Genomic DNA, 26515 nt, shown 5'->3' with positions numbered 1-26515 from the left:
CATATCAATGCGCTTTTGCTTGACTGCTTTTTTTAACCAAAACGGTCTTGAAAATGAACTTCATGAATGTTTGAAGCAGATGACAAAATAAAAACACAGTTACTCTATGATGCGTGCACACTAAAATCGGATATGCCAATGGTTTTAAATATGCAAAGAGCGATAAATAGGTCCTCACATTCCCTTTTTCGTGGCCAATCCTTCAAATGATTCTCAAAACTTGGACGCTGGGCTCCATCCACATTAGATTGCATAGGCTAAGCTAATTAAGCTTCACTCATCTGTCGAGAATACCTTTTGTAGGTTCGAGGTTAATCATTGAAACAGATGCCGGGGGCTGATTTTGAACTCATCGGAAGAAGAAGAATACAATGATTCCCGGAGGGTCTTTGCATCGCCTGCCGCTCAAGACACTAACAATTAATTATTTTCTTTTAGATGCCGATATAAAGACAATGTTTTTATGTCACAAACTTGTGGGAAAGAAAGTATCCTTTAATTCTGTTATCTGCCCGTAAAACCTCAAACAACTGGAGACTTGTGGCTAACTTGGTGCCACAGTTTCCGGAAAATAGGTCGCAAGACTGACAAAGTTCAACAAAGGACGTTGGTAAAAGACCAGGAAAACGAAACAACCCAAAACACTTGGAAAAGCCAAAGACAAAATATAAATGGAAATAGCTTGTCAATAAATAGACAAGAAGAACCCAAAATGCATATGATACAAAAAAACATGACGAATAATTACAATGAAAAACTGCCGGTACTTACAAAGGTAAGTGCAAAAAACATGGCGCAACATGGAGCGTCTAGAAAGGCGGAGCACCAAAGGGAGACCAACAAGAGGTCTGCACAGGAGATTCATCTTTTTTCACGTCAATAAGCCTTCATTATTTTTGCATTACATATATTTATTAAGGTGGCCCTGTGGTCAACTGGTTAGCACGTCGCCCTCACAGTGCAGAGGTCGTGGGTTTGATCCCGGCTCCAGCCTGACCTATGTGGAGTTTGCATGTTCTTCCCGTGCCTTCGTGGGTTTTCTCCGGATACTCCGGTTTCCTCCCACATTCCAAAAACATGCATGGCAGGCTGATCGAACATTGTCTCTAGGTGTGAGTGTGAGCGCGAATGGTTATTCGTCTCTGTGTGCCCTGCGATTGGCTTGGCTACCGGTTCAGGGTGTTCCCCGCCTACTCCCCGAAGCCGGCTGGGATCGGCTCCAGCACCCCCCGCGACCCTAGTGAGGATCAAGCGGATCAGAAAATGGATGGATGGATGGATGGATGGTCCTTGATGTTGTCAGTTTCTATGGTTCTTTATTTTGTCACGCAGGGCTGGGTGCGGCATGGTATCTATCAGTATTTAATGACAGTTGCCAGAGCATCTAGTTTTCTTTCATGCAATGTTGTGTCTAGCCCTGTTTTCTGTTACTTTTTATTTTGGTACAAAAACATTCACTTTTCCACTTCTGTATCCTGTCTGTTTCTTGGTCCAAACTCTGCTCCTCATATCACAGACGGCACATTATACTGCATACAACAATCGCACACAATAACGCACAATCACAAAGAGAGTGGACGGAAAACTCAAATGTGATGGTCGTAAATTGTAAATGGATTCCTGCATTAATGTTTCTCTGAAACTAAGACTAAATATGGTGGGGTTTTCATGAACTACTTATTTTAGGCAAATTGTATTAGTTCCTTCATTTGGTAGTGTTTCACATGAAAAAAAAATCTCTGCACTTAAACTGGTACACAATACTATTCAGAAGTGTCACTTTCAGACAGCTGTGTTCCCTTGACTCCAACAGGAGAAAAAAAAAGGTTTGCAACATGCAAGAGGAAGCACTGCAGAACTGCCTTCATTAAAGAAGATGAGGTTTGCATGTGACTTGACTAGATAAATTGAAACCAGGCTTCATGTCCCTCCATTAAGGATCATTTAGTGTCATCAAGGTTGTCTCGCAAAGGAGTGCCCACCATAAAAAAGAATGGTTCGACATTGCAGACAGTCAAGGAAGGACAATTCACATCTAATCTGACAGATGCCGTTGATAGCACCTGGACTGTCCTCACAGACCACTTGTCTATGCCTAAACACACACACACACACACACACACAGTGAGACACACCCTTTTTGGGGAATTGTATGAAAGGTGGGTCAAGGGAAAGGCATCTTTGTCACTCTGCTTCGCGGTTAGGAGAAGTTGATGACCCAGAGCTCTGTTTAGAATAATTGTTTTGATCTATGCTGTATTAGACTATTTGATATGGATTCAATAGTTTTCTGTGTTACTGACTTGATAGACGTGTGCATGTGGTCATTCCTGAGCCCATCAACGAGCACCCCGGAGGTCCGCCAAGGTATTTGATTATTGGTCAAATAGTGTGGTGGAAATTCCACCTTCAATAGTTCATTGAAAATGATTCATTTCATTTATTAAAATATACAATGTGACACTACAATTTTGTGTAGGTCCAGCAAATTATTTTGCAATGCTTTATACAATGTATTGTCTGTGATTGTTGCACTGTAAATCAAATGTGCCCAACATCTACTTTTCAAGCAACCAACCTCCCGCAATCGACCCGTAACCGCACGCATGTATGATAACTGGCTGCACAGATGCACCCCTCCTTAAATAATGTCACATTATTTTATCTCAACAGATATGTGGAAGTAAATAACATTCGTCCCCCACCTAGCCACAGGTGCTGGCCTCTGCGCTTGTCCGGGCCTTGATACTGACAAGGTTGACATCAGAGGAGAGCTCGAAGACGGGGTGAGTTAGGACTGCCAGCTGTTAGCAATCAAGTCCATTTTCTAGTCAGGGACACATGGACCCCCAGGGCCAAAGCGCTTCACCACCCCCTGCTTGCAGTCTCCAAGTCCCCTGGTCCCACTGAGAGCCAGCACAGCTCTATTGGTTCCAGATGGTGTAACCTTTTCTCCGAGTGAGGAAGGCAAAGCTGCAATGTTACAATCTTTTTTTTCTCCGAGATAGCAACGCACAGCTGCACTGACCAGTAAAAACATGTATACAAGATAATGAGCATGACCAAATCTCATCAAATAGGCCTTTGCATCATGGGACATGGACCACTGCAGATGACTTTCAGACCCTGGGATCAATGTCACATTACATTCCCAGAAATACTGACCCGGATTTAGAAGAGCTCTTTCGGAAGTGGGACTATGTAATACCGTGCTACCACAACCCATTCCTTGCTTAAATAATAACTTAAGTGGGTTATTTTTTAACATATTAACAATTAATGTTCTCAAAATTACATTACAGCAGAGAGTCTTGTCTGACTCCCCTCACGCTTTATCTGTACTTTTACGTGATAAGTAAAACTAAAAATTAAATACATAAGCACAAATATTAAATACATGATGACTGCATAATTACATGTAAATTCAGGATGCGTTTTCAGAGTTTTGAAAGCATATGTCGCAGGTGTAAAGAGAGACAGAGCAGGCACTTCCCAATAATCTGTTTTAAAAGAGTATTTTATTTATTTATTTTCAGGGAATGCGCAACCTGAGAGGAGGCTGACTGCTTGCTTCTACACAATCTCACTTCTGCATTTGTACAGAGAATTCAGCAATTTCAATGATGAACATTATTGGGTTAAAAAAGAAAATGAACATTAACCACAAACCACAGAAATAAATGGATATGAACTTGATGCAATCATTTTTAAGTTTAAGTTTTTTTTTCTCCTCCTGACTGCACATCCCTAGTCAGTGTTCCTTAACCAACAACACGAGGAGATGGACTCAGGTGGATATTTTCAATGATCATTACACTGAAACAGTGGACAAAAGTGCAATGGTGAAATATGAGTGACCTTCGAAATACGAGCATGAAGCTGATTTTCAAGTTTGACTTGCATGCAAAAAGTTGGGAAACGAATACCTGTACTGTGTGGCGCCAGAAAAATCAACTCACTTCACAACAAGCAGCAGTTTGGCAGATAGGGGTTGAAGTCTCCAAGGTGGGTAAAAAAAACTCCTCGGTGGCAAAGGATAAGCTCCACCCGGAGTTTCTCAAGGCTTTGGATGTTGTTTCCAGTGAGGGTTGGACTCCGCCAAGGCTGCCCTTTGTCACGACTCTGTTCATAACCTTTATGGACAGAATTTCTAGGCACGGCTAGGTCGTTGAGGGAGTCCTCAGTACTGGTGGCCTCAGTATTGCAGATGATTTTTGATTTTTGCAGATGATGTGGTGCTGTTGGTTTCTTCAAACCGGGATCTCCAATTCTCACAGGAGCGGTTCGCAGCAGAGTGTGAAGCGGTTTCGATAAACACCAGCACCTCCAAATCTGAAACAATGGTCCTCAGTTGGAAAAGGGTGGAGTGCCCTCTCCGGGTAGGAGATAAGGTCTTACCCCAAGTGGAGGAGTTTAAGCATCTTGGGGTCTTCTTCATAAGGGAGGGCAGGATGGAGGGAAATCAGTTCCGAATTAGTTGTGATGTGGACTTTGTATCAATCTGTCATAGTCAATAAGGAGCAGAGGCAACAGGCAAAGCTCTCAATTTACAGGTCGATCTACGTTCGTACCCTCACCTATGGGCACGACCTCTGGGTCGTGACCGAAAGAACGAGATCCCGGATACAAACGACCGAAATTTGTTTTCTCCGCAGGGTGTCCGGGTGGGCTCTCCCTTAGAGATAAGGTGAGAAGCTCGGTCATCCGGGAGGGGCTCAGAGATCAGCTGCTTCTCCTCCACATCGAGAGGAGCCAGATTAGGTGGCTCAGGCATCTAATTTGGATGAGTCCTGGACGCCTCCCTCATGATGTGTTCCAGGCATGTCCCACTGGGAGGAGACCCCGAGGAAGACCCAGGACACAATTTCTGTTCTGGGAACAACTTGGGATCCCCCAGGAAGAGCTGGAACAAGTGGCTGGGGAGAGGGACGTCTGGGCTTCCCTGCTAAAGTTGTGTGTGTGTGTGTGTACAGACACACACACACACACACACACACACACACATAGAGAGAGAGAGAGAGAGAGAGAGAGAGAGATAAAACCACACTAGCAAAGCAGTTTGGGCCTCAGCAAAACACAAAGAATAACCAAACTGGGAATCACACATGTTAAAGTTCTATCTTGAACTCACTGGTGGTTACCATCCCAAAAAGGTTTGTTGGACTGTTTATGTCACCTGCAGCCCGGTAGTCAGCAGCTCAAGGTGAGATGCCACAAGTTGATCAACAAGCTTTGACTACTCCCTGTTCAACACATTGCGGGTTCGCTCCTAATTCACAGCCTCCATTGACTCGCCTCCATGCTAGTGAATAAGCAAAACTCCTTACAAGTATCATCTTCATAAAGGGATAACGATGACTAATTATCAGATGGAAGGATGGAGACGCCATCGCTAAATTAACGTAATGTTATTGATCCTGAAAGACCGAATTAAGTGCTTGGGTAATGGAGTACATTTTACGGAGATCTCCTGGAGCAGCATTAGAGTGGAGCATATCCAGCCTTGAACAGCAAAGTAGCAAGCAATTTAATCAGTTTCTGGAGAGAAAATTAACACAATAATGCTACATACATAGACATATAGCCGAACAAGAAATGGTCCGGCATCCCGTAAGTTAGCCGCAAGGTGTTCCCAACAACATTAAAAGTATATAATTATTATAATTGTGCAAAACAATATGTGGGCTGCTTTGATTTTGTTTCCATTTGATAATTTTGTATAGCAGCAGTAGGACTACTGGATGCATTTTTCATTTGATGTCGGTCTGTTTAATGTTACTTCAAAATAAAGTGAGAAAAGAGAACAACCCCTTGTGTTTTGTCGTGATGGGAAAATGAAGTGTCTCTGTTCAATATTGGGCTTAATTCACACTGGCTTGCCACTTCTTAAATTTTAAACCCAACAGTGCCATCTGGAGGAGTCAAAAAATACAACTGGTTCCTGAAGCAACTTTGAAGCTTCATTTTCCGACTGTGTTGTATAATTTAGAATAACTGAAATTCTATCACGGTATATTGTTACTGCGATATAATTCCTGATCGAAGATTTTTTTTAATGCATATCACTCAGCACTACAGTGGAGAATACTGTATGCCTCAGCAGATATGTGGGAAAGAACTAGTCCACCTCAGTCGGTTGGAGGTATTTTGCATTTAGAAAAGATTATTTACAGCAGAGCAAGGTACAACAGCAGCAGACATCCTTATGATGCTACCTGAAATTTGGTCTCGCGATGATATGATGGCATGCGTTCCAAATCCAAAAATATCTTGAGGCATATTTTTTATCAACATTCGTGTAAGGTTACAAACATTTGGAGGATTCCGACTTAAAGTTAATATCCTACTATATTTGGTAGTTTAAAACACAACATCCACATATTAATCAAATGGATTTGTCACTTAGGGCTCCACAGCACACATATATGGAGACATTGCAGCTGCATTGTTTCTCTCTCCAACAGCTCATTCACATTTCTCAGGAAATTAGATTAGACAGAGGTGGAATGTTCTGGTAAATCGTTGCCCCACCCACTCCCACTAAACACTAAATCACTCAACAATGATATATTACCAAGCAGCCAATCAGAGAAAATCTGAAGTCTCATTGAGATTGGCAGTTTGTTATTAACTGGTGAACATGAGTTTATTATAATTGATAGTTTTTAAACACTTTATTTTAGGTAACCCGCAATTGATCAAATTCCACCTTCCAATGATGTTGACATAATTTGAAACAGGCTCTCTCGCGTCACAAGGGCTGTTGGCAGCTCTCTACCGCCCTTGTGTGGCCAAAATGGGGTACTTTACTTGCAATCATGAAAGGTACACATATCATGTTAATTCATTTAGAATAACTTTCTAAATTGGCAAGTGCCAGTGTGCCACAGTGGATGCCCATATAATACCTAATGTCATGTCGTAGTTGTCCCTGTAGGTCTATAAAGTCTTATTGTTGTTCCTGGCTTCCCCCATCTGAATGAATGAATAAAAAGTTGATGATAGAATTATACGCCATCGTCGATATTGGCTGTGGAAAAAAAGTGGCGCCATTAGAGAAGTGCATGCCTCATTCAATCTTTGTCAAAACCATCTCATGCTTTTTCAAAGGTAAAACTGAACATTTTTTAATGTCCATAATTACTGTAGTTTACTTATACTCTGTCACAAATTTGATTCCGAATGAGTGCATTTACTAGTTGTTATATGAAATAAATCGCTGAATATCAAAATTAAAAATCTAAATCAATTAAATGTACTGCAAATGTGAGTCGTTACTGATGGTGTCGTGGTACATTGATACATGCCTGACTTCAGTGCGGGAGGTGTCGGTTCAGTTCCACATAGTAGCGGTGTGAAAGCGAGAGTAAATCAACACTTCACTTTCTCTTTCTTTATGTGCCCTGTAACTGACAGGCGATCAATCTCCAACGTTTTACACCAAGTGTCACCCAAAAAATACCTGGCTCCCTAAGTACAGTCCCACCATCATGACCAACATTAAAATACCGTAGTGCCTAATGCACTACGGTTTTTTAATGTTGGTCATTAAAGTGTTCATTAAAAAAAGGGCAGAAGTTTCATTCATAATTAATGAGTGTGAGGAGAATACCTTTTCACACAAATAGGTGGTTAGAGAAAACAGAGAAAGCTTTTGTATAAAAGGTAAAAACAGTTGTTCCCCAACTGTGTTGGGTTTATGGAGACTGAGATGGGCCGTTGTCCAGTATCTTACACCCAACCCGACAATTAATTCATCAATCAAGCTTCTTTTGATTTGACTATGGTTGTTCCAGAAAAAGACTAATCAGGGCACTTTTAGTGTTGTGGTTTCTCATGTTTTTATGGAAATAAATAAATAAATAACATCACATAACATAAAATAAAGGCCATGTGCTTTATTACAGTCGCGTGTGCATTAAGATACCTCCGGGTATTCAGTATTTGGTGACAACAAAAAAAACACAGTGCGGCTGGGCTCTTCCTCTCTCCCCGCTCCAAATGAAACCAGATTTTATAGAGTTGAAATTTTTTGCTCACAAGGTGTAGGCGGGGCTGCATGATCATAGGGCTCCCGCAATAGCCGCTATCAGCTCCTGCTTGCCATGCTCTTGTCCTCGTCGCGGTGCCATAGCTTGGACAAAGGAACCAGGATGATCAGTGAGCCATCAAAGAGTTGTTTCAAAACCATTATTACTGTCATCCACCCAGCCATAATCACCCCCCCCCCCCAAAAAAAAAACAACTAGTACAGTGCTGGATTTCCCCAAGTGCCAATATATGGCTCTCCAAGTTATCTACTATACAGGGGTGGGCAATTCATTTTGGAAAAGGGCACTAAGCGCTGAAACACTTGCCTGAGTGTCAAGCCAACATGCTAACCTCAACTTTGTCAGTATCATTGTAATGTATTTAGAAAAACATATTACTGTATCTTGTCTTAATATGTGGCGGCCTGGTAATCCAGTGGTTAGCACGTCGACTTCACAGTGCAGAGGTACCGGGTTCAATGCCAGCTCCCTGTGTGGAGTTTGCATGTTCTTGTGGGATAGGCTCCAGCACCCCTGCGACCCTAGTGAGGATGAAGCGGTTCGGAAGAGGAATGAATGAATGTCTTAATATGTTGCTTTGTGTGTGGATATGGTGTGTATTGTTCTAACATCAATTTGAAACAAAATTATACCTCGGCATTGAAATTAAATATTTACACTTTAAAAGTTACAACCACCGACTGATTTTAGCCATTCCTAATCTGGACACTCAAATACATAGAGTGTGAAGTATTGACGATGATGTGTAATGAAACCGTGATATGTGTAGTACAGTATGTAATGTTAGAATATAAAACTGTAGACTTACATCAAGTATTATCAAGCCAAATCTTCGACCGTATTAGATGCTGATAACATTAGGACCACTGTTGTCATTCTTCTAGTTGCTTTTTTATTGGCAACACTGCCAACACAAGTCTGGCTCTTTGCTTGCTACTTAGCTTGTACTGGCATCTTCAAACATGCGCATAAAATAATGGCAGAGCTTTCAAAATAAAATAATTTCCTATTTAAGTTTGACTTTGACTTACTGGTCACTGTGAGGGCCGGTGAGATGCTGTGGCTGGGCCGCATGTGTCCCCAGGCTGTACTTCGCCCAGTTCAGCACCGTACTCTTGTTGTTTTCCTTTCTACCGACTCCTCAACCTTGAGGGCATCAAATAACAAATCACACTGTCACCTTCATAACATTGCAGACAATCTCAAATTGCACAACTCATGAATAATCTGCTCAACCGAACTCCTGCCTTGCAACAATATTCATTGATTAATTCATTTATCAGTGGTATTACATGCACCACACTAAGAGAATCACTGAGCTGGGGAGTGTCTTGTTCTTCGAAATAGTCATTTTTAAAGCCAGCGTGCGCTTGTACATTTATTATTCCTCTGTCGTCATACACCTCCTATTTCTCCCGACGCTTTTCTTCCATGCCTAAACTTGTGTCACCGGGTCCCACTGCTGGTCATTCCATGGTATATCAGCGTATTCATTCGATATCATCACATTCCCCTTTTTTGAGTTTATAAACACACAGGACACGTGTTAAAACAAAACGCGGCTACAATTACATAACTATTATCAAAACGTCAAAATTCTTGCTCGTTTTGTTTATATAACAACTGGCCCTTAAACATCGCATCAATTGAGTCACAGATCAAGTCTAAGTGTTATGTGTCAAGTCAAGTCAAGTCAAGTCAACTGTATTTATAGAGCACTTTCAAACAGCCATCGCTGCATACAAAGTGCTGTACATGGAGCAATTTAACATGCACAATAAACAGTAAGACAAATCGTGGCTAAAAAGTGGCTAAGATTGCATGACTGACCTGTTTTATGTTATGTTATGTGTTGTGTTATATTATTTTGTTGTTTTAATTAACTGTATTTGGTATGTTTATATAAAGAGACCTGCCATGGGACTGCGGCTGAAAACTAGCATTTATGCTAAGTCCGGCGCATTTACACTGTTTCTTCTTGTTTTGATTAATGTGCACTGTCCCAGTGAAATAAATAAATAAAAACCATAGTCGCAATGTGTCCCTTGGAAGGTAGCCTTGGTCTTCGAGAGAAAATTGCGACGGTTTCTTGTCAGCACTTGTCCTTGCGCTTTCCTCACTTCCTAAGATCTTGGTCCAGTTGTGTTTCTGCCCCAACCATTTTGCTCAAGAAACGACTCGTAATTGTCATGGGTTCCCTCGCCTGTCTACCGTGGTACTTTAGGCATGTTAAACATTTTTATACCATGACTTCATCCCAGGCCATTAAACCGTGTCTCTTGCTCTTCTCTTGCACTTTTCTCTTGCAAGGTGTCCCTCATGCAACCTTAACAATGTCCCTTTTCTGGCTTTGTGAAGTTACGATTCTATTGTCTCTCAATAACAGCATATTGGCCACACACCTCTCTGATCTGACATGATAGTAGTTTGGATGGGATCTATTGATCCAGCCATTTTCAATGTGTTCCATCACTGTTTGTATCTCTTTGTCCATAGCTGTATTTTCGTTGAATTGTTGCTACTTATAGCATCAGACACTGGCAATGCCTCATCTATCATGATAATATGATGCGATGCTTTAGCTTCACTGGAGCTTGTGTTACTCATCTCCAGTACTCATGATCATGCATCTTCTATCACTAGATCTTTGCAAGGTGTACATCCATCCATCCATCAATTTTCCGATCCGCTTTATCCTCACGAGGGTCGCGGGCGTGCCGGAGCCCATCCAAACTGACTTCGTGCAGTAGATGCGGTACACTCTGAACTGTTTGCCACCCAATCGCAGGGCACACATAGCCAAAGAGCCATTCACACCCTGCGCCCACCCTCCAACTCTGCTCCGGCAGCTCAAGCCCTGCGGCTGCCCACTGAGCCTGCTCTGGTAGCGTAAGTACTGTGGCTGCCCTCCAAGCCTGCTCTGGCAGCGCAAGCCCTGCGCCCGCCCTATTTCCTGTTCCGGCAGCGCAAGCTCTGTGGGCCCCCCCTCTGATTCTGCTCTTGCGGCACAAACTCTGCAGCCGCCTCGCACCCTGCTCCTGCAGCCGCTCCAGCTAAGTAACTGTAACCTAAGGCACGTTCGGAAATGCACTCTGATGGATGCCACTACTCTGAGAATGAGTGTGGTTGGAGAGGTAGAGTGTGTTGCGCTCTCATTAATTTGAGAACACAGCCAACACAGGAGAACCGTGTCGAAAGTAGGAGCGCCTCATGCCTCGCACCGTTTTCGGTGCACGCTGAATAGCAACAACAAATTTAACCAAAGCTCTAAGTTTCCAGAAACCAGAATGTGCTCGGAAATGATTTCCAAACGCGCTCCTGATGCATCAGTAACTGAAATACTCGACCTGCCCCTCTCTGCCCTCACAAACACACATGGAGTACAGTTGCAACACAAACACAGAAACAGGAGTTGCATTGGAACAGAACGGCTCCTGACTGCGAACTTACAAAATGCTTTTCAACTGAAATACATATGTAAATAAATGAACAAATAAACACATTGCTTGGGGTGGGCTGTACAGATTACTGATGGGGCTATAGCCCCCCCTACGTCTGGTGTTGCGCCATGCATGAGTACACGTACCCCTAGAGCAGTGGTTCTTAACCTGGGTTCGATCGAAACCCCGGGGTTCGGTGAATTGGTCTCAGGGGTTCGACGGCGTCTCTGCCATGGAGGTTAAGACACACCCGACTCAACATGTCAATTAGTTATGAAACGCCCGCTTGGCCATCAGTGGCTGGTTCAATTTGTGCACAATTAAAACAAATTTTTTTCTGTTTTGAATAAATTGTTTTTTTATGTCTTGAAATTGAAGAAAAAATATATATATAAATATATAAATATATATATAAATATATCATATATATATATATATATATATATTTTTTTTTTTCACTCATGAGGGTTCGGTGTTATGAACTGGTTGGGTTCGTTACCTCGAACAAGGTTAAGAACCACTGCCCTAGAGGTACATGAGTATATTGCAGGGGGTACGTGGACACATTTCATATTTTATTTCAAAGATGATGAGTAAAAAAAAGGTGTCCCGGTGGCTCAGTGGTTAGCACCCTCACAGCGCAGAGATCGTCGGTCACAATCCCAGCTCCAGCCTTCCTGTGTGGAGTTTACATGTTCTCCTCGTGCCTGCCTGGGTTTTCTCTGTGTACTCCGGTTTCCTCCCACTTTCGCCAAAACATGTATGACAGGCTGATTGAACACTCTAAATTTGTCCCTAGTTGTGAGTGTGAGCACGAATGGTTGTTCGTCTGTGTGCCCTGCGATTGGCTGGCAACCCGTTCAGGGTGTCCCCCCGCTTACTACCCCAAGACAGCTGGGATAGGCTCCAGGATAAAGCAGATCAGGATGGATGGATGAGTAAATATTCTCTGTCATTTCATGTGACTACCCATAAAATGCTGTGGATGCTCTATAACTTGTTTCCTTAAGGCAGTGGTCCTCAATTATTTTCTGTCATGCCCCCCCCAAGGAAGAGGAAAACATCTTGCGCCACCCCATGACTATAAATAGTATCATTTGTCTATAAAATTGTTAGAAGTACACCTTTGCATATCTTTTTTTATTCTCTTATAGGTTAATAAGGATACATCCTTATTGGTTCATTTATTTATAGGGACAATTTATTTTCAAGGCAACACATTTTTTATGTTTGAGTTAAATGTTAACATTAAGGAGATGAAATAAAATGATTTTCACATAATACTATGTTGTTTTTCTTTTACTTTTGGAGAATCATCAATCTGCATGAATGATGGGATGATGAAAGAGTTCAGGTGTACACAAGACAAAAATGTAAAGGAACCAATAGCTTACCCGGAGGATAAGGATACATCCTTATTAACCTATAAGAGAATAAAAAAAGAAAGAAATATGGACCAACCTACAACAAAGAATAGCTTTAGTAACTGGAACAGAAAAGATTTAAAGTGCTTCTGAAATTCAAAAATAACATTAAATCCTTAATTTAACAATAAATATTTTTTGACTGACCATGTCAAACCATACGACACTGAAAAATAAAATTACATAAAATCAATAATAATGCATTCAAACTAATCACCAACATTATCTCAGGAGCACAATATTAAAAAAAACTTTAACCAGCAAAACAAAAATATATAAAGGAATTTGTGCTTTTTTTTTTTTTTTAATCAAAGATGATGTCTGGATTAATGGCTACATTGAGCACGTTTTGCAATGCACAGCTTTTCAAGGCGAGGTTTGAAGCAGGACACAGCAACTCTCGGCTCCTGCTCAATGTGTAGCCGGGACCTGTATTTTAGTTTACTGAAGTAGCAGTCACAAAGCGGCATGATTATTGGCAATATTCGGCACGTTTTCGCTGAAAAGATTTTGGTAGCTGCTACCAAAATTTTTAGACACAGTGGGCACATCGATCTTTCATCGATCTTTCCTCGTCTGCCACCGCAGATATTGAAGCCAAGCGCTACATGCGCCTCCTCATATTTCCTTCCTGAGAATGCTCCCTGCACAAACTCTGCCAATGAAAGCGCCACTGCCCCCTAACGTAGTGGAGGTGCAACTGCACGTTATTTTAGGACAGTAAAAAATTAAAAAAGCAAGTTCCCCGAGGTCAAACGCGCCCCCTTTGATGGAGCCTCGCGCCTCCCCAGGGGGGCGCGCCCCACTATTTGAGAAACGCTGCCTTAAGGAGACAAGTGTTTTGTTCATGATGATTAAAGTTCAAAAGCCTGTTTAAAGGCGACGTATTCAAATGAGCTCAGTTTTTGGTGATAAATGTTATGAGTTAAATCTCACAATGGCATGTTTATTTTCACGATTTCATTTTTTAATTCATCCATCCATCCATTTTCCGAACCGCTTGATCCTCACTAGGATCGCGGTGGGTGCTGAAGCCTAACCCAGCCGTCGTCGGGCAGTAGGCGGGGGCACCCTGAATCAGTTGCCAGCCAATTGCAGGGCACACAGAGATGAACAACCATCCACGCCCACACTCACACCTAGGGACAATTTAGAGCGTCCAATCAGCCTGCCATGCATGTTTTTGGAATGTGGGAGGAAACCAGAGCACCCGGAGAAAACCCACGCAGGCCCGGGGAGAACATGCAAACTCCACACAGGGAGGCCGGAGCTGGAATCGAACCCGGTACCTCCGCACTGTGAAGCCGACGTGCTAACCACTAGATACCGGGCCGCCCTTTTTAATTCATAATACATATTTATTTTCAAGGCAACACATTTTTTATGTTTGAGTTAAATGTTAACATTAAGGAGATGAAATAAAATGATTTTCACATAATACTATGTTGTTTTTCTTTTACTTTTGGAGAATCATCAATCTGCATGAATGATGGGATGATGAAAGAGTTCAGGTGTACACAAGACAAAAATGTAAAGGAACCAATAGCTTACCCGGCTGTCTGTGGTCACCCGAGAATGGTTAAGTGAAATGCACTTGACTTTTTTCATTTCCCATATTGGTGGCACTGTAGGATGCAAGCATATTCTTGAAAGGACAAGCGTCGGAGTGGGAGTGAATTCAAAGTTGATGATTAAAATGTTTTAAACTCTGTGGAAACAAGATCAGGAACGTATACAATAATATTTTAATTTTTGTATTGACAGATTCATTGCTAACAGGTGGGATCGTAACTGCGGTGTAAAACCGACAATGTATGCGCAATGGAGACTGTGCGTGTGCGTGTGTGTGTGTGTGTGTGTGTGTGTCTCTCATTTGGGGAGGTGCCGGTGGCCCTGGAACGTCAACACAGTATAATATTGTGCAAATAGCCGATAGAAAATGTTTATAACCTGGTTCTGACTGCAGAAAAAGCATAACAGGAGGGATGCATGAAGGAGATCACAATAGCATTTCAAACACGTTTTTCCTTGATGTAATATAGCTGGGTGATCATTTGATGGATCACGGTCTTGATCCAGATTGATGCGGCTAAAAAGCTAACGTACTGCGGCTTCACTTATGCACTTATCAAAGTTTCCTTTTATGCCATCATAACCAATTAAATATTAATATCACAGCGACTGGCTGGCAACCAGTTTAGTGTGTACCCTGCCTCCTGCCCGAAGACAGCTGATATAGGGTCCAGAACGCCCGCGACCCTTGTGAGGATAAGCGGATTCGAAAATGGATGGATGGACGTAATGGATTTGGATATCAGCCTCAACTCTGTGGCCTGTTTTTTAATTTTGTGTTTTTACCCCGAGGTTAAAACATGAACATTCTGGCATTACAGAAGTTGACTTGATTATTGGAACGGTCTTCTTACAAGACTCCCCCAAAAGAGCATCAAACAGATGCAACTCATAAGAATGCTGCGGTTTGGGTTCTGACCACAACAAAGAGATCACAACATATTACTCCAGTCCTAAAGGCTTTACACTGACTCCCAATTAGCTGTAGAATAGACTTTAAAATTCTACTACTGGTCTATAAATCACTGAATGGTTTGGGTCCTGAATACAGAAAAGCTGATTGAATATAAATCCAATAGGGCTCGGAGATCTGCAGACTTGGATCATTTTGTGGATGCCAGATTTCAAAGTAAACATGGGGAAGGTTCATAACAGCAAAGCATTTAGCTGTTGTTCTACACCAGAGGTCACCAACATGGTGCCCGCAGGCACCAGGTAGCCCATGAAGACCACCCGAGTAGCTCGCCAGTGCCTGAACATTGTGATTTGCGGTTAGAAATTATGATTTAAAAATGCAAACACTGGCAGTATTGTGAGACATTTTTAAACACGATCAAAGATCAAAATGACGTTGCTCTCACCTTCAAAAATGTTGGTGACACCTGTTCTACACAGAAATGGCTGCCAACAGAAGTGAAGTCACCCCCGAGTGTTCGTGCTTTTAAACCTAGGTTCAAAATGTAGCTTTTTTTTCCCATACCTTTGATTAACCCATTTAATCCCAAATTTTTCCCAGACATTTAAAAGTCAAAATCAGGTGTCATTGGTAGCCCTTTTTAAGTAATCAATAATAAAAAAATTTAGAGCCCTGTAAATTAAATCATTGTTGTCCTTCACAAATGTGACCGGTGGGATTAAATGTGTTAAGGTCTTCTAAACATTTTAAGATATTATTTTCTTTTTTAAGAGCGTCGGCCTCACAGTGCAGAGGTGCAGGGTTTGATTCTGGCTCCGGCCTTCCTGCTTGGAATTGGCATGTTCTTCCCGTGCCTGGGTGGGTTTCCTATGGGTACTCTGGTTTCCACCCACATTCCAAAAACATGCGTGGCAGGTTAAGAGAACACTGAATTGTCCCTAGATGTGGGTGTGAGAGCGGATGGTTGTTCGTCTATGTGTGCTCTGTGATTGGCTGGCAACCAGTTCAGGTTGTCCCCCGCCTACTGCCCGAAGACAGCTGGGATAGGCTCCAGCACCTTCTCACGATCCTTGTGAGGATAAGCAGATCGGAAAATGGATGGCTGGAGGGATGTCTGGCCTATGCAGAGCCACTAGTCTAAAAATAGTCCCCTGATTAATCGTGTATTTGTGGAATAGGAATTAAGCAGCAAAATCCACCCATTTCTATCCACTTGCTATTGACTAAAAATGACATCACAGTTGATCAGTGCTCAGGTAACTGCCAATCATGGCTCAACCTCCAAAAGTCACATGACCAAAACCAGAGAGTGGGTGAGACGTGCAACTGTGATGTCATTTTCAGTCGACATCAAGTGGCAAAATGGCCATTCCCTGAGATGGATTAAAAACAAATGGACTTTTCCTGCTTAATTCATCCTCCACAATGACAAAATTAATCAGAAGATCGTGTTTAGATCAGTGGGGCCCCGCATAGAGCATATTATTGTTACCAAAAAAAGAAAAAAGAAAGAATTGTCTTCCCCTTTAATAAATCTCAGTAAAATGAAAATACATAGCTAAGCATTTAATTGTAATCTGAGTGGCTACTTTAGGGGAATTTAGTTAGAATGGTTAAGACTTCTTTTTATTTCACAGTGGGAATGAACAGTTGGTTATTTTGCAAGTTTTGCTCATTGTATTTCATAGTATTAATGACGACTGAGAAACTTGTAATCACAAAATGATGTTATAATGGCCAAATAAAATCAAAATCATTGTTCAGTGTCAATCCCATGTGATCTAGGTTTGACTGTCAAACGGTTGCCACAACACCAAACAGCAAATGATTATCACCAATCATACTGTGCTGCAGCTACTATGGCGATGACGTTGACCTGTGAGTCATTGCGCAATGTGAAATCTATGTATTACAGTATAGATGTCTATGTTGAAAGCTTTTACTGGAAATGTGCGCGCTTTTTCAATGCTCCGCCCTTTTTTTCTACTCTCTGGAAGTTGACTCAGTACACCCACGGTAGCCGCACAGACAGAGAGTCCACTCGGACGACTGACAAACCAACTCGAACCTCTCCTCTCTGGAGGTGTGTTGGTCCAGCGATACCTTAATCACGTTGGACCGCGAGCACGCGCCGCGTCTGTCACAGCAAGGCAGGGAGGGAGCGAGTTGCTTCAACAGGGAAGTCGGAACCAAGTAAATTCGTCATAAATCTCAATTTAAAGTGGATTAAGTTTAGACCCGCAGCAGTGGGAAGAGACGAAAGAAACCGGAACCGGAAAGTTGTGCAACTGTTATACGAACGGTAAGCAAAAATGTCGCTCTGTTGTAGATGGATTATTTATGTGCTCAAGTCTTGTTTAATACGTCGACATCGCTATTATTTGTGTTTACTCCTCATACTCGTCATGTGTGTTGTTGTACGTGAGCCTTAAATCGGTCCACAAGCGGTTTGTCTGTTAGTCATGTTATTGTTTCCCTTTCTCTAAATAAGTTTTGACGAGACATGAAGATTATTTTTCCAAATTACTTCCCATAGAGATCCAAACATGTGCAGCGCCTTCTACGTGTGGCACTACTTTGATTAAACTTTAAACCAATCGATCATAGGGCAAGGTATTCCCGTTACTTGAATGCGTTGAGAGAAAAAGACCTCCCCAAAGAGCGAAGCGTTTGAACCAAATGGAAAACAATGTCGAAAAGACATACCCGTATACTTTAAAGAAAACCTGGGCTTCAAACAATCAGCAAGTCGGGGATAAGCAACGTTTATAAGACTACACTGAGTATCTAAGACTGTATTTACACGTTAGAGGTACATGTGCTCAGTAGTTCCGTACAGTTCCCATCACATTTCTTTGACTGTGCATTTCCTTGAACATTTAATGACACATACCTAATTTGACTGCCGTTACATTAGCAGCACGTGTAAAACCACCCACATGCACAGACTCACGAATTACAAGTAAACAACTACACAAGCGTCAACACTGGGCAGTGACATTGTGGATAGGCCTCTGTTACTTTCACTTTCTTTCTAATTCGCTGAACCTCACAAGGGTTGCGGGAGGTGCTGGAGCCTATCCCAGCTGACCTCAGGCAGTAAGCGGGCTACACCCCGAACTGGTTGGCAGCCAATTGCAGGGTACACAGAGACTAACAACCATTTGCGCTCACACTCAGACCTAGGGACAATTTAGAGTGTTCCATTAACCCATCCTGCATATTTTTGGAATGTGGGACGAAACCGCAGTACCCAGATAAAAACCCCACACAGGCACAGGGAGAACATGCAAATGCCACACAGGAAGGCCGGAGCCGGAATCGAACCCTGCACCTCTGCACTGTGAGGCGGACGTGCTAACCAGTCCATCACTCTGCCGCCAGGTCACTGTTACATAATGCGTAATAAACACAAATATTGAACATCACACAGTGTTTTGTTGGCCTGACAGTAACCTTTCTGCTGTCTGCAAATACAGTCATACCTCGGTTTTCGACCATAATCCGTTCCAGAAGGCTGTTCGAAAACCGATTTGTTCGAAAACCGAAACCACGCTCTTTTTTAAAAAAAATCTTTATTGAACATGTCGGCTCACAATTGAAGCGTCACTTCCTCGTCTGCCCGAGGAAGCGTCATTTCCTCGTGTAAGGAAGGCGAGAGGACTCAAGTGGTGCATTCAAGTGCGCTCAGTTTGGTCGAGAACCGATTTTCGGTCGTAATCCGAGGCATAAAAACTCGAAATTTTTGGTCGAAAACCGAGGTTTGGCTGTATTTTTCTTATTTCCTGATGGACACACCTCTTCTTTATCGTATTTACTTTGCTTTTGCTTTAGTTTAGACTTAGAGCAGCTGTTTTTTTTAATGATTGTATTTGTGTTCTTTGGGCAGATGCAGGTGTGTATACATCAGCAATCTGGGTATTTAGATGTCGCCAAGCTGGTTTTGGCAGCCACGATAGTGCTCATCTGTGTGTTTTTGTTGCGCTTGCATTGGCAGATATCTGATATTGTATACAGTATTTCATTCTCATTTGAAAGTGCAGTGATTCTGATCTGAAGACATTTGATTCCTTTTTTTCCCCCCTCTGTCACAAGCATCATCACAAAAACACGGTAATTGTGTTGCTTGATCCACGCAGTGTAAATCCGGACTAAAGGATTTGCTCTACAATTGTGATTTTTCTTTGGCTTTCTTGTGGCATCACCCCAGAAGGATGTAATAAGAACCATTGAACAAGAAACAGGAATGTGATAAAGGAAGCGGCATGGCCAAGTACATACACAAATGAATTATATCAAGCAGATGCTTATTTTTCATGTAGCTTTCAGTGCAGTGGCTGATTAACTTGCATTGAAATGAGAAAAGAAACATCAAATAATTTCCTCTCCATTATGTGTCTGTCAGATGCAGTTGAAGTGTGAAGTAGCGGTTTGTTTTATTGTATAATGCGTACGTTAGTAGGAATGTATATGGATTTAATAGTTGGAACCACAGCTCACATATGAAGCAGGGACATGGATTCTGTCATTTCCTGTGCATAATAGCTTACTGATGGGCTTCCTCCCATATACTTAGCAGATGAAACTCCCATAGAGCACTTCTTCATGGTTCACTCCTCACGCTTATTATAGAAGCAGTTAAATTATGTACTGTCACTCTACACCATGATGACAGTTAATATATTATTACAGTCTGTTTAATCCATCCATCCATTTTCTACTGTTTATCCGGGGTGGAGTCACGGGGGCAGCAGCTTTAGCAGGGAAGCCCAGAGTTCCCTCTCCCCAGCCATTTCTTCAAGCTCTTCCCGGGGAATCCTGGGGCGTTCCCATGCCAGCTGGGAGACATACTCCTGGGTTGTCCCCGGGGCCTCCTGCCGGTGGGACATGCCCGGAACACCTCGACAGTGAGCCATCCAGGAGGCATCCTAATCAGATGCCCGAGCCACCTCATCTGGCTCCTCTCGACGGATGACCCTCAACTCAGCCCCTCCCGGATAACCGAGCTTCTCACCTTATCTCTAAGGGAGAGCCTGGACACCCTGCGGAGAAAACTCATTTGGGCCGCTTGTACCGGAGATCTCGTTCTTTCGGTCACAACCTATAGCTCGTGCCCATAGGTGAGGATTGGAACGTAGATCAACCAGTAAATTGAGAGCTTCGCCTTTTGGCTTGGCTTCTTCTTCACCACGACAGACCGATACAAAGTCCGCATCACCGATCCGCCTGGCGATCTCTCGCACTCTCATGTCCCCACTCGTGAACAGGACCCCAAGATACTTAAACTCCTCCACTTGGGGCAAAATCTCATCCCCGACCCGGAGAGGGCACTCTGCCCTTTTCGGACTGAGGACCATTGTTTCAGATTTGGAGGTGCGGATGATTTCTAAGAACTGAAAAACAGTAGCAGTACAAATAAATATTTTTACAGCACAAACCGGCGGCCCGGTAGTCCAGTGGTTAGCACGTTGGCTTCACAGTGCAGAGGTACCGGGTTCGATTCCAGCTCCGGCCTCCCTGTGTGGAGTTTGCATGTTCTCCCCGGGCCTGCGTGGGTTTTCTCCGGGTGCTCCGGTTTCCTCCCACATTCCAAAAACATGCATAGCAGGTTGATTGGACGCTCTAAATTGTCCCTAGGTGTGAGTGTGGGCTTGGATGGTTGTTCGTCTCTGTGTGCCCTGCGATTGGCTGGCAACTGATTCAGGGTGTCCCCCGCCTACTGCCCGAAGACGGCTGGGATAGGCTCCAGCACCCCCCGCGACCCTAGTGAGGATCAAGCGGTTCGGAAAATGGATGGATGGATGGATGGACAGCACAAACCAAACAATTTCTCCCAACGTGCTTAAGTTCTTACAGCATAAATGAACGGTACCATTTCAGGTTAATTTTGGCCAACATCACTAGAAATTAAAGTGTGATTCCAATTCCCGTCTTTTTAAACTTGCTCCTAGTGATTATGTCTGTAGAAGTAATTTTAAATTTAATTAAAATAACCAATGAAAATCAGACTTTGGTTTGGAATTGTGGTTTAACCGAGTAATTTAAGAAAACAAACTATTGAAACAGGCCTGGACAAATATGGTGGTCCCCTTATTTTGATATTGTATTTAGGTTGTTCGTCTCTGTGTGCCCTGTGATTGGCTGGCAACCGATTCAGGGTGTCCCCCGCCTACTGCCCGGAGACAGCTGAGATAGGCTCCAGCACCCCCCGCGACCCGAGTGAGGATCAAGCGGTTCAGAAGATGAATGAATGAATGAATGAACTTTTTGAGGCACTATCACTGGAAACATTTGGTAACTTTGAGACTTCTGCATCTCTCAGCAGGTGCTGGCCCACTCTTCGTGAGCAAACTGAATAGTTGTCTCAGGTTTGAGGGGTGCTCCAGACAGCATCGTTCCGTTCCTTCCACAAGCCTTCACTTGGATTTCGATTAGGGCTCACAGAAGGCCTCGTAATTTTAAATGTGTAATATCTATAAAACCATAGCAGTACAAACAGAATTTTTTACAGCACAAAAGGAACACAAACGAATGACACAATTTTGACACATTTGGGTGCAAATGAGGGGGGGGGGGTGATGACATCACTAGAAATTAAAACATATCTTTTAAGCAGTTGCAGCACAAAAAAGAAATGTATACAGCACAAACGCAGCACAATCAATGGTACAATTTCGGTCCGTTTGGAGAAGATGGCTGGCTGGATGAGCTGTGAATGACCTAAAAAAATAATCTCAAATAACTGCAAAACAGTAACGGTAAAAAATAAATAAATAAATAAATAAATAAAAAATCTGCACAAATGAAATTGACTAATTCCCCCAAATTTTGCGTGGGGTGGGGGTCAGCTTCACAGAGGTAAAATATTATTGTTAAAAAAAAATGTTGTGGTTGACTGGCCCTTGTCACGTTACGCGTGATGGTAGTTGTAGGAACCCAAAAAGCAGGGAGGCAGGGAGGAGCAGGGTGGATTGACCAAAATGTATTTAACAAAAAATACACACAGGAGTACAATGGAAAAAACACTAAGTCGAAGTACTCCAAAAAAAAAATGCCTGGAAATCACAAGTATCAAACAAAACAAAAACAGGAAACGAAACATGACAAGAGCACACGTATGCTCACATACTGACAGCTCACAATGACCCAACCAAGACTGGCAGAAACTCAGGGAACTAAATACAAGCCAAGTGACGAGACAACGAGAAACACCTGGACAACACACAAAGGGTTGAGGGAGCTAATTGGTTACACACAAGGAACACTGATAACGAGAACAGGTGGCGAAAAAAGGGCACATGAGGAATCAAAACCAAACGTAACCAGACCGAAACATAACAGCCCTTTAAGTACCAGTATTACAGTAGTTGTTGTCTAAAAAGTATAAGAAGTTAACCCTTTAACTTTCACACCAAGAAATGGATAAAAGGAAAAAATAAAGTTTCTTTGCATTACGTTTACCCTTGGATGAAATTAAAATACAAACATATCTCAAATGTGCAAATTCACGGTAGTTGACTATTTCTGTAGCTGTTAAAGAGCAACAACATGTATAACCTTTTTTGATTATGTCCTACAAGTGCAAAAACAGCAACCAAATTTCTCATTGAGTAATAGAACTAGTATTGGTGGTCTGAAAAAAAACCCGCTGCAAACATGGGAAAACCATGGTGATGTACGGCACTGTAAAGCACTCTTTCTTTGCATTCCGTCACAGGAAAACATTACATTTCTAACACATTTTGGGTCATTCAACTTTATCTCGCTGAGAGGCGTGCCTAAAATAACTCAAGCTTGAGCCATCTCTTCCACTTGGCTGAGAAATACTGTATGCTAAAAAAAAAATTGTCGCAAGATGTGCACAAAGGCTGCACAATGTAGTGAACAAAACACCGCGATAATGGCCCCTGCAAAATGCATTTCGCAAAAGACACGCATTCAGTTTTAAATGACTCAACAGTATAAAAAAAATCTCCGAGCCACACTTGAGTGTAATTATACACAAAAATCACGTTTGTGGTTTGCCACTGTTAAAGATTAATTTTTACTTGGTTCAAGAACAATAAATTAATACAAAAGAGAAAATAGCACATTTCACAGAATGAACGACCTACTTTTTTTTGTTTTGTTTTAGACAGTGAACATTTTTCTTAAATTCAAACTGTGCAAAGCAGCAAACTTTAGTTTCTTCCCTCCATACATTAGCGTCATTTTGGGCTGTGAGACGAAGTGACGTCAGAACCACAGTTGCGATTTTATCGTATAAAACAGCACGTTTGAGCCTGGCCTGACCAGTAGTAACTTCAACCGTGTCAGGTTGTCAGCATCAAAGTGTGTCGTAATTTTTTGTGTCTTAAACTGCATTTGAAATGTAGTCCGACGGCTCTTGCCAGCAGTCCATATGGGGCACTCGCTGAGCGGCTTGCGACTACCCACGAGCAATTAACGCTGGCAATAGGTGGCTTATTATACAATGTCAGCATAATTTAATTCGAGGTATTTAACGTTAGATTGATTGACAGGATGACGCGTTGATGTTGGCGGCAACAGTTTGTGACAGCAATATGAAGTGGTCCCAACGACAGTCGCGAAAATGAGTCAAGTCACTCGCAATGCCAGCACATCCTGCCGGCAAGGCACTGAAATCCATGTATTATCTCGGTAAATAACGGTTTATTTTCAAGTTGGCCTTCACACTGCATTGGCGGCACTTACCGTCATGCCTCGCAAAAACAACTGGCTGGCTTGGTTCATAACATGTCAGAAAAATGGCACAAGTGGTGATCGCTTTTCCAAAGTAAAAGCAAATGTTTTATTTTGATTCAACATGAAAGTAATTCGTCAACATTTTTAATGGTAGATTACAGATATTGGACAATATTAAATACTGATAAACTGACATTTTTGACATTTGCGCAATTAAAAATAAAAAAGCTATCTAAATGATTAATTGATTATCAAAAATAATTATCAGTTATTTAATTAACCGCTTTAAAATAGACTAAGGTTGTCTTGTATTGGAAGGAGACCATGATCGATATATTTCTTGAGAATGCCCAGGAGGTAATATGGTGAGATGCTTTCAAAGCATCTACGAGCAAGATAAGTGTAGTGCTGATGCAAGAATTTCAATCGTCAAGTATTTGTCAGAATAAAAATGCACCCACCCGGTCTGGTGAGTAATGAAATTGCAAGTCTGAATTGTGCAGATACTTTTAATGTGTTAAATGTCAAAACGCACACTGGTATCAAAACACTTTATCTGGAAGTGTATGGTAGCAGGCTTGCATATGCACACTAGATGACTCAGCAAGGCTCTCCCCACTTCTTATTCTCTGGAATTTGACTCAGCCCGCTGTAACTGCCCTGAGTCTCTCCCCATGCTGACTGTCAATGGCTGAATGCCATGCTAGCTTTTCACAAAAGCAGAAATCTAAATACAATCAAACAAACAAAGAAACCCCCCTCAAATTACATTTTGTTATGACAGCAGTACGGTAACATAGTGGTTAAGCACAGTTTTTAAGTTCTAGGTCTGAATCGCAGCTGAGGGCCTCCTTTGTGGAGTTTGCATGTTTTCTCCACATGCTTGTGTGGATATTCTCAGAGTCCTCTAGTGTACCGTTTAAAATGCTTCTCATGGCGCTCCATATTCCCATTCTTTGCCAATGCCATCGGTGAATTGCAGATGAAACTTTGAATGAGAATATTGGGGGGGGGAAAAAGATATATCACCACAGCTCTGATCGCAAGGTGCAATTGCAGACTGCTGACCACCAACAACTTTTGGTGATGCAGGTCACATGCCACCATCGGTTAATTGTGACCTGCTGTTTTATTGAATTTAGTTTTTTCAATACTTTTTCGTGCAAGTGAAACTCATAGGATGCTTAGGGTGGAGTGCAAACTAACACACAAATATATAATATTAATAACACGCAGACAGACACACATCTTTTTTTTTTCTTCCCCCGATATCCCTCGCGAACAACTTGGGAGCAGTCCGTGGACTACTGGTCGATCTTGATCGACTGGTGGTCCCTCAGTGTGATTACGAGCACAAATGGCTGTTTGTCTATGTGTGCCCTGTGTTTGGCTGGCAGCCAAATATTTACATGACATACTGTATCAGCAACACACCGCATCATTTATTTATTTATTAAAAAACAAAAAAGTCTCCGAATGTTTTGGTGCCACTGACCATTTTCATGTGAGAATGTATTTTTGTCATCGAAACAAATAAAAACAAATGGATGGAAATATTCACTCACGATGAGCTGTGCTTCAACGAGTTCATTCGTATGCCGTAGTCCGACAAGCCTTACGACAGCAGCTGCATCGATCATGTGACTATCCTAAAGTGATACACGCACTGCCATGGGCTTTTGTGTTATGTAAGTGACATATTCAAAGACATATCTTTGAAGTCAAGATGGCGCCCGAGTAGGCAGCTGTCGGCAAGTGCTCTTGTGAGCCTTGCTTTTTTTGGTTTGTTTTGTCACTTTGTGTTTGTTGTTACGTCGTGTGGACCTGATGTGGACTTTTTTCAGCATTTTTTGGCCACGACATTCATCAAGGAGGAAACTCTGTGCTTGGTGGTTGCGCCTTCTCGGCAGCATGGATATACCAGCACTGTTTTTGCCTGGGAGGAATGTCGGCGTCATTTGACTGTCGTTGCTGGACAGTCCCGGGGCGCTTGTGTCTTGCGCCTGTTATGGGCAGCATTTTTCACAGCCCCGCTTTGTTCAGCGGAGAGATCGGTGCTGTTGAACGGTCTGCGGCTGGATGGATGTAAGGCTTGAGGAGCCGACGATGAGAAGAAAGGAGCGTTAGAAAGGAGCGTTAGAGCGGAGCGCCGATGCGGATGTGGAACTGGGAGTCGCGGCTTGGAATTGAAGTGGATTTACATGGGACAGGAGATGTGAGCCAAGCTCTTTTTCGTCAATGGACGCTACAGCTTCGTGTTTGCTTTCAAAACTAAGCTTGTAGCAGACGTGTGCACATTTTCAGCATGACGTCTCTGATCCACTGGTGAAAGGACACCTTGATCCTCTCCTCTTTCATCTATAACTGCTTCAGACAACAAAGTGTATGCAGAAAAGTGGTGAAGAT

The 26515-nt window shown here is 42.4% G+C and overlaps 1 protein-coding gene across 5 annotated transcripts in view; it reads left to right on the top strand.

The window, feature by feature from the left end:
• The first annotated feature begins 17417 nt into the window (after positions 1–17417).
• stat6 (signal transducer and activator of transcription 6, interleukin-4 induced) overlaps positions 17418–26515 on the top strand; it is a 55445-nt gene continuing 46347 nt past the window's right edge. For 3 of the 5 annotated variants that reach the window (XM_086128046.1, XM_086128062.1, XM_086128055.1), the window contains exon 1: positions 25837–26194. In XM_086128046.1, the coding sequence (XP_085984172.1) occupies positions 26189–26194 (6 nt within the window). In that variant the 5' untranslated portion in view covers positions 25837–26188. Of the gene's footprint in view, positions 17706–25836; positions 26195–26515 lie in introns of those variants that run through there. The other 2 variants (XM_086128040.1, XM_086128029.1) reach the window with 2 other exon arrangements.

This window comes from Hippocampus guttulatus, chromosome 1, assembly GCF_054856545.1.
Source record: "Hippocampus guttulatus isolate MCC_2025c chromosome 1, RoL_Hgut_1.0, whole genome shotgun sequence".
Classification (NCBI taxonomy): domain Eukaryota; kingdom Metazoa; phylum Chordata; class Actinopteri; order Syngnathiformes; family Syngnathidae; genus Hippocampus; species Hippocampus guttulatus.
This window is presented reverse-complemented; position numbering and strand designations above follow the sequence as displayed.